We start from the raw sequence: 10,124 nt of genomic DNA on the forward strand, positions 1-10,124 counted from the left end.
ATTGCAGACAATGCAGTCAAACCTACTTTATTTGCAGGAATAGAACCTTTTTTTAAAGCTACCTTTGAGCAGCTTTTTGTGAGCTAAAAAAAATGAATGCGATTTAAAGGTTGCAAACATTTTATTGTGAGCTTGCAGATGTTATGCAAAGTAACAACAGTCCACGTGCATTTCAACCAATGAAAAGTGCACACAGTGCTTTATGAAATTTGTCATTTTGGTGTTTATTCATGCTTATAAACAAAAAGCTAGACCAGTAATTTTGGACTGTATGTCGTCATTTATGCCAGCTTTTGATGAGGGACAGTGACCTTCATAATCCCTAATTTAATATGACAAGTCTTGAAGTCATACCACTTTAGGAAAAGGCAGAGTATACTGGGCAAAACAATATTTCTAATTGCTGATATAGCTGAAATTCTGTCAAACTGTTAACTTTTTGCTCAGACATTGGGTTAAAATGATGTCTGACAGTAAACACTCCCTCTTAGACTCATAAAATCATCTTACCAGTTCCTTCCTAATCTGAACAAAATGAATAATGATTTCTGTGATGTAGGCCAAAGCAACTTCCCAACAAAGAAGTGAAACAAACTTAAGAGCAATTCAAATTTTCATTACTTTAAAGTGCATGCATTTTTATTTTATTACTTCAAAGTACTACTTTTCTATCATTTGCATCCACCTTCTTTGCTACATCCCATCAACAAAAGTACCCCCCAAATTTGCATTTAAGGTACAATATACAGAATGGGCAATCTCTGTTTATCATTTCATGTGTATTGTCATAAATTAAAATGGATTTCTGAAGTATGCTACCATTGCTCCACTTCAGCAGATGCTAGGGGATGTAAGCTGTAATCCATACAAAGGTATTTCTGAACACATATTTACTCAATAATGAAAATATTGACACAGTAGCAGCAGAAAATACATGCAAAAGTGAGCACAGACAGATCTTTCTGTTTCTTTGCAACAGGAAGAATGCACTAACTGCAGACTAATATCTGCTACTTCTCTTCTTTTCTTTCGGCTTTTCCCTGTTATGGGTTGCCACAGTGGATCACATGTCCCCTCATGATTGGCAGTGGAGTTTTACAGTGTCGAGTTGCCAGCCCGACTCCCAACCTTCCACAAAAGGCACATACACACGCACTCAAACCTAGGGCCAATTTACAGTGTCCAATCCACCTACAGCATGTGTTTGGGATGTAGGAGGAAACCAGAGCACCCGGAAGAAACCCTTGCAACCACAGGGAGGACATGCAGGCTCCACAAAGAAGGCACCCCAGCCGAGGATCAAACCAGAGAACCTCTTGCTGTGAGGCGAGACTAATATCTGGTACAACGTTTATTTATACTGTTAGTAGTTTTTACATGTTAAATATTTGTTTGGGAGTGCTTAGAGACTAAAACAGATAAGGAGACAATAAAATAGATAAAGGGACACAATATTAATTAAATGATTACAGTTAATGTTAGGAGTTAGATGTGAGTTGAGCTGGATGAAAAAGAAAGATATATTTTAAACTGTAAAGATATAATTAGGAAAAACAGAAATGGTAAGCTAGATAGAAACAGTGGATGTATATTAGGAAACTCAGAACTGATTAACAGTACCAATGTGTATGTGTTGTACGGACCAAGAAAGGAATAAAGAAAAACAAGTGGTGTGGATGATTTTTTGCAGCTGTTAATGGCATTTTTGTTTTATTTGGAGTGCAGATAGCTTTACTATACTGTATATAGAGACCCTTTTCCTCTTATTTCTTCTCACGGTAATTAAAAGAAATAAAAAAGCACTTCACATAATACAACTACTGAATGAGTAAAATTAGTTCAACATATTGGTAGCCCTAAAAATACTCTGGTACAGCATTTGAGGTTAGGTCCCAGTTTAACATCATTTGGGATGGCATTTTATATTTATACTGCAGGTATAGGAAATAGCAGTGGTCAATCATGTATTGGTGATTTGCAGCAAATTTGGCTATTTTCATTATAGTTGATCAAAGTTCATTACAGTGAGTTGACTAGATATTCATTTAGAAACAGAGGGTATCAAGAGGTCAAAGTATTAGATGGGAATGTACAGTACTTAGACAGAACAGTCTGTAGGATATGCTTTGGTTTTATATAATAGTCCAAGCTTTTGGATAGTATGTTTTTAGTGCAACCAATATGTTGATCTATATTTACATTTTATTCACTGATGACATCTAATAGAGTTACTCATTCAATAGTTGTGTTACGTGAAGTGTTTAATTACCATGAGAAGTAATGAGTAAAGAGGCGTGTAAGTGAGATTTGCACACACACACACACACACACACACACACACACACACACACACACACACACACACACACACACACACAAACGCACACACACAAACACAAACACACACGCACACACACACACACACACATATATATATATATATATATATATATATATATATATATATATATATATATATATATAAGAAACAGTATTGTTTTAATGTTTCATGTCTTTGTCCCCATTAATTGAGTTTTTCTGGTTTACTTTTGTAGGTTCTGGAAACAGTAATGCAACAACAATCATTAGTGCGTCATCTGTCAACAATACTTCAGTGAATAACACTATACTTGCTGTTACAACTTCCTCAAGCAACAGCACTGGAGCAAACAACAGCTCTTCACCAACTGGTACTGCACCATTTGTTACTTATGTCTCGTACAACACTACGTTGTTCAACAGCAGTAGTACAGGGTCAGCAAACACTACGGCTTCCAATACCACCACTACCACCATCACCACCGTCACCACCACTAAACCTCCTAAAATGACCACTTCAGCTGCGTCATTCCATGGAATTAGCCACATTTTTCTTCTCTTTCATGGAGCAATAATCCTTTCCAGCATCATCCAATTAGTGTAGCTGGAAAGATAAGTATGATTATTCCATTACAAACTAACATGACAATTCTATGCACTGAAATGAAGGCGTCGCATATCTTACTAACTATCCAGTATGTTATATTATTGAAGGGCTATCTATAGCAGACATTTTGGAAATGCATTTTTGGAAAATGTATCCCCTATATACTCATTTCTGAACACTTTTGTAACACATGGTATTTCAAATAATATTCCATGTTTCCTTTGAAGATTTATGTCTTGGCACCTTATTAATGCTTCTAGGAAAGAGAAGACAATTCTCCACATACTGTATCATAAAGGTATCCGACATCAATGTTAATCATCAAGTAATGGAAAAAATGTGATGTCAATTAATGAAAATACCTTATATATTCCTTATGTACATATATGTATATAGTTAAATAATATGTAAAAATGTACTATATATTTTAACAAGTAATACAGGAAAATTGCAAACCATTTATTTAGTTATTTTTTGCTTTTCTTAGTTTTATAATGTATGATTACAAATGATGACTGTGAAAAGTTAATAGTCAGGTATAGACAAAATGTATTTCTTGCATTATTAAAATTCGGAACATTTAAAACACTTGGGTAAGGGATTACATTTTTCTTTATGATATAAATTTATGTAACTGAGAAGTAGGTAAACTACTTTAATGTCTTTTTGGCTCCGAAAGGGACACATTGAATATTAACAAATTTAACAGATTTTTGGAACTTACACTGGACCATTCACAATTTTCTGTTATGTAATTTCAGGTTCTAAACTCCTTTTTAGTTTGTATCTAAAAAGATATCAAATTGCAGTTCACATATATAAATGGTAAGGATGAGTGTATTGAAGTTCTTCTAAATGCATTTTGTGATGCTGAGAAACGTTTTATATAATTGACTTTCTCAGAGTATATAAGCCTCACTGAAGCATTATTTATACTGAATCATCTGGATGCCATAACAGATTTGGACTATGTTAAGCTGAAGTAAAACTAGTGACTTTGAATGCTGAAAGTCAGTTTTTACCAAGCATGAGAGACGACCAGTGCTGTGATGATTCTGCACCTAGCATTACAAGAAGATTTTGTTATCAATCATTCTAAATGAGTATTCTTGTGCTAGTTATTATGCGTGCAGAAAATGAAGACAGTCTGTATTGTCAGAAGTAGTATTTATACGGAGTAAGGTATGAAAAGATCTTATGAGGTGAACAAAACCAAGCTCTACATTAACTTACTTGTTTTTCATAAAGCTGCACCTTTTAATTTATTTTTTAAGCTTCCTTTTCATAAACCATTAATGTGTTTTGTTTGCCGCTATGTCTCTACGCAATGTTTCAGCACTGGATCAAAATTTTCATACTAATATCCACTGTATACAAAGTTGTAGCATTTAAACAGATATAAATCATCAATGAACATGTCATGATGTTCTAAGTTTTAAGAGTGGAAAGCACATAATACAGAGAGAGTTTTTAATAGCTATTTTAAAATATTCTAGATTTTGTCAAACATTAGAAAAGTGGCATCATTTTAAGCATGTTTGAAGCCATGACTTTTTATTCTATTTCCCTTAAGACCCTTTGACAAAGCCTTTGAGCCTCCATGGGCCTATTTTCTACCACACTACCAGTTCTTCATTCATTGTTCCTGATGTTGGACCTGTAGGCATCAAAAATCATTATTTGCAAACATATGACATCTTTGTACCCATGTAACGTGTATCTTATTACCTACATGTCTGCAATGAGCCAGAGAAACTTCAGCAAAAATACATCTCTCCTTAAATCTTCTCAAAATTTTGTAAAACAAGCAAGCTAGCCACTACCATCTCTCTAAACATGATGCTTAGATAACTGAGTTGCTGAACAAATTCAAATCCCAAGAAACACTGTCAGTTTTCTTAACTGTAGCATGTTGGGTGTATCCTAATATTTGGACAAAAAATTAAAATCAATCATAAAAAACATATTTGTAAAAAAATGCAGTGTTTGGGTATACTGCAACCTAATATTTTGATCTGTTTACAGATGTTTAGATTGCTTTACATAACTTTTTTTTTAATTTTTCATTTTCTGCTGTATCATACAGCAGTTGCTCATTTTTACAGTCCTACTGCATCTCCCTAAAAATGTACCATCTTATACCTCAGAACTGGCAAATGCCATGCTAATAGGGCACAGACAAGGTGACATGGAAAACTATGAGGCCAAGATGAGATACAGTTGTGCTGGTACAGCATTGTCCATGAAGTTAAGGTATCTGTAGATGTGTACAATCCTGATATACAGCTATTTCAGTGAAGCAGTCTGATATTTCAATCAGCAGCATGGTCTTACTCCAATATGGATAGCCATATGAGTCATCTCCTGATGAATGGCCTCCTGTATCTCTTCTCAAAAGGGTTTTGCAAAGCTTATTAAATCCACATCTCAGAAAAAAAGAGATCTACTTAAGTTACACAATGCTATGTCGTTTCACCTGCTGACCCTCCTGTTCTCAAAATGTTAGCAAAAGCTGTATTTAATATGCAGCTGAATACGAGCACTTTACCAGTAAGCCATCATCCTTTGTTTTACATAATGTATAAGTGATCTTTTGTTTTCCAGCATCCAAACAAAGGTCTTTCACTGGCTGAGGTTTCAATTCAATCTCATTTAGTTGGCCAAAAAAATAACTTAAGTATTTTGAAAATTGAGCTGCAAATGTTCTGATCATGTTCAGTTACAAAAATGCAAAAGTATACGATAATTACAAATGGATAGTGTCTTGTGTTATATCCACTGCTTCATGAACATTATCAAAAATGTCAGACAGCTTAAAAAATTTATTGTAAAATGAGACGGCTAGTAGGTTTGGCAGATTAAATGTATTGCAAAATGACATGGCTAGTAGGTTGGACAGATAAGGGACATGTTGTTAATAAAAAATAATATCAAAGTAATTAGAATAATGCTTTGATAACAAAAATTACACCAGAACAGATAATTAATTGATTTTAAGAACTAAATTAAATGCACTCTACAATCATCTGTGTACCTGATACAATGTGGGAGGTATTGTGAAAGACAGATAACAATACTTGTTCAGTATCTTCTTAATGTGTAAATGTAATAAAAATGAAGGAAATTTTAAATAAAAAAATGTAATAAAGTTTGTGAATAAGTGAAATGACTGTCGGAATACACCTCTGTCTCATACACGTTATTATTATGAACAGTGTACCAGAACTTGTTGAAATAAATGCTTTTGAAGAAAAGACTTGAAGTAGAGTTCTTTTTGCAGTTTAGGTTCTTTATACTCCTTGGAAGAACTTCTATTATACATCAAATCCTCTACTCCCAATCCTAATTACAGGTAATTAGCATCACCCTACTGTAGTCACAATCTGTGTCATCTCACTGGTCAGTGTAGTCCTATGAACGAATAGGTGACACTAAACTGACATTTACTGAAGGTGAAGAGAACATCGTGAAGATAACATGTTATGCAAGAAGTTGTGACTGCAACCAGCTGTGGTGCTTCTAGTCTGAAAGCAGATAAAGGGCTGCCTGCAGAACTTTACTATTTTAAGACCATTTTATCATTAGCTTCACATGAAAATATTATAGGATGCATCGAAGCTGAATGATAGCTCGCTCTTCACAAGATGACTGTCTAACACATTGATGGGTAACCTTACAGGAATTGCCATGATATGTTTGTATACCTGATAATAAACCAGTTTCATAGCTTTTCAATTATTTGAATTATTACTGAAAGTCATTGTTTTAATTGACTCACACTTCAGAAATAAATGGGCAAATTTTTGGAAATGCCCATGGTTCTAGAAATGATTTACCATAAAAAGTAATCTCCGTGATAGGTAAAGTATAAAAAAAAATTCATTAAAACTGATTGCCTGTACATGCACCTAAACAAACTGTAGCATTACAAAAAACATCTGGGCCTATGAAGTGATGTGTATATAAAGTATCATGCCAAAGTGTTGCACTGCTATTTCTCTTAAAATAATGGACATAGGAGTGCTAAACAAATGAGACCATGACAGTAATGTCTTTTGAGGACATTGTGCGCAAACATAAAATACAAAATTGCTGTATACTTAGGAAGGATTAGCAGTTCTTTCTTTGAAGATATCATTTTATTTCATATATTAGGCATCACTCAGTACCATATGTGTGCATGTTTCTGTAGTCTTCACAGGATGAAACATTTATTACTGGTTAACTTAACATGGCAGAATGACCTGCTGATTCATCAAAACACCTTCCAAAAATGTAAAATTATATGCATTTTGTGATCTCTGAAATAGTAGGTCACGTGTATAAATGGACTACGAATGGCAAAAGCTCATGGACAGACTGTTCTACATAAATGTAATAAAGGTTTTAGTAACTTGTTTTATTGAATATGTGTAGATTTAATATTTTCTCTTACAAACTAGTAATGTGTGTAAGTTTATAAAGCTAAATTCTAACAACAAAAATATGATACTGTGCCATTGCATGTCAGCATGCAGTCCTGATATGCTAGTTCACATTACTTTTATATATTACTCTCTAGTAATCTTCTCTGTCAGTTAATGTTACCAGTTTGGTAATCTCTATAAGACCAAAAATTAATCTTAGGAGCACACTCTGTCAACAATTAGCTTTCTTACATTTCAGCATCCTATGAAAACATGAATTCAGAAGTCACTGTTGCTGGTGATATTATTATCTTAGCTCTAATGTAATGATGCAGTGATGTGTCTATGACCATTTCTCCAGAATTGTCAGAGACTTGCCAGTGATTCCAAAGAATGAAGTATTTCCTCCATTCTATCTTTCCTAACAAAATAAGTGATGTGTAAAGAGGGAATAGAAAGAGAAGCTATAAACTGAGACAAGCAATGCTTCCACAAAAAAAAAAAAAAAAGATAAAAAACAGGCCCCTGGATTCTCAAAAGCTTGCATGAGTGCAGGAGCTCACACAGGCAATATGTCTGCCGTGCGATCCTGGAACAGCCGTCAGGGGCGTGTATGAGAAAGCTCCAGCACTATTCTTGCATGGACTAAGCCCTGGTATGCAAATCACCTTATTTGCAGGAGAAATCCATGCAAATGAGGTGATTTTGCTATCCAGGAAGCTTGCAATAGTCCGTGCAAGACTAGTGCAATCTGCAGAAATGTACTTGGTTAGTAATGGAGTACATTTCTGCAAATTCCAAAATGGAGATAGACAGCTCCAAATAAAGGCTGCATATCATTGAGGAAGCAAGCCAAAATTTAAAAAAAATCAACTTTTTTTTTCCACCGATCTCGGCTGTTAAGCATATGGCAGTGGTGCGCAAATGGGATCGGGAGGGGAAATAAGAAAATAAACTTAAAATGAGTATTCTATCTAAAAGCAATAATCTGCCATGCAAGTCAATGGCAGGCATAAGACAACCTGGCCAGTGAGTAATGGTTGCTAAGGGGGGAGGCTCAGTGTGGGACATGTAACTATGCATTAACAGGCAATCCTATGCAAATGAGGGGAAGGATAGTGAATCCCAGATTTCCCCAGGGTGTGAGGCAGGTCCCAAGAGTGTAAAAGTATAAATAGCTGGGTGCAAGACTAGGATATAGTTGACATCATGGGGAGGGTGTCAGGCATACTGTAAGTGGACTGGAGCCCTGTGGCTTGGGATTTCTCCTAGCTTAGCACAGCTAAGCTAGAGGTGTATCTAAACCTGCCTAGCACTCTTTACAAAGTGTAAGCAGGTGTGCACACTGCGCACTGGGATTTACAAGAAGTAAAAGGAAGTTAAACCAGGAAATAGCAGCTCTGTGCACATTTGAGCACTCCATTTGTACGGCGCACACACAGGCTTAAACAGGGAGGCAATGGGAAGGGAAAACAGCAGTAGGAAGGTAATCAAGGAGAACAAGCTTAGCTGGCAGGTGAAATGTATCAGAATCAGCCAATTACACAGACAGCAGACCAGCCCAGCCCAGAACACTACTACACACTAAGCAAACACCTTCCCCTCTGGTTTATCCACACTCTACACCACTGATGTATACAAGCTGGGAACTTTTAACAAACAAAACTACAAAATGATAAGGGTTGCAGCAGGTAACATAAAACAACATGTGCAAGAGGCTGAGGGTGGTGTGGATATGAATGCTGCCAAACAACCCACAGTGAAGAAGTGGAGAAGAGTGTACAGACCCAGGGTAACCTACTAGGAGCTACATGAGCTGGAGATAGTGGAGCACTATAGGGTGGACAGAGACCTCCTACAGCAAATTGTTGAGCTGTGTCGGCCACACCTGACACACCAAACTGGCCGAGGGAAACCCATCCCAGTGTATACCAAGGTATGTGTAGACCTAGGTATACTAGCCACAGGTACCTCCCAAAGCACAACTGGGGATATCATGGGATCTCACAGGCATCAGCATCCAGAGTATTCCACCAGTTCCTGGATGCCACGGCAGCACATGCCAGTGAGCACATATATTTCCTCAACACACGTGAGGAGTTGACCAGCAATATGCGTCTCTTCCACCAAAGAGCAGAATGCCCTGGGGTAGTGGGTGCTATAGACTGCATGCACATATGCATCAAAGCACCACCTGGTGAGCAGGGTAGAGCCTACATCAACAGCAGGGGCATCCCCTCCATCAACTGCCAGGTTGTATGTGATGTCCAGAGCATTATAATGAATGTGTGTGCTGGCTGCCCTGGAAGCTATGACAATTCACACATATGGCATCTGACACAGCTGTACCACAGATTTGCCAGTGTGGACACCCCCTACGGTCACCTAGTGGGGGATGCTGGGTACCCACTGGAGCCGTGGCTGATGACATCCATCATAAATGCACACACACCTGAACAACAACCCCTTAATGAGGCACATGCACAGGCAAGACATATAATAGAGCCTGTGTTTGGGATGCTCAGGTCATGGTTCCGGTGTCTGGACGCATCCGCTGGAGCCTTGCAGTACTCAGCAGCTACATGTACCCAACTTGTTATCGTATGTGCTATGCTAAACAATATGATCTTGTGGAAGCAGCTGCAGCAGAAATAGCATGGGGCAGGGTCACACAGCCCCCCACCAATGCCAAGGTATGTACAGGCACAGAGTGACTCGGAGGAGGAACAACCTGAGCCTGCCCCATTTGGCAGAAGGAGGCGTGCCCAGTATGACTCTGTCTTGGCAAAGAG

At 37.1% G+C, this 10,124-nt stretch overlaps 1 protein-coding gene across 1 annotated transcript in view; it reads left to right on the forward strand.

Annotated features, from left to right (window-relative positions):
* LOC122809506 (mucin-21-like) overlaps nucleotides 1-6,180 on the forward strand; it is a 14,473-nt gene extending 8,293 nt beyond the window's left edge. The window contains exon 2 of the mRNA XM_044081061.1: nucleotides 2,556-6,180. Coding sequence (XP_043936996.1) covers nucleotides 2,556-2,923 — 368 coding nt within the window. The 3' untranslated portion in view covers nucleotides 2,924-6,180. The remainder of the gene's footprint in view (nucleotides 1-2,555) is intronic.
* The last annotated feature ends 3,944 nt before the right edge of the window (nucleotides 6,181-10,124 follow it).

Source organism: Protopterus annectens, chromosome 8.part0, assembly GCF_019279795.1.
Source record: "Protopterus annectens isolate FY-2018-M chromosome 8.part0, PAN1.0, whole genome shotgun sequence".
NCBI classification, from domain to species: domain Eukaryota; kingdom Metazoa; phylum Chordata; order Ceratodontiformes; family Protopteridae; genus Protopterus; species Protopterus annectens.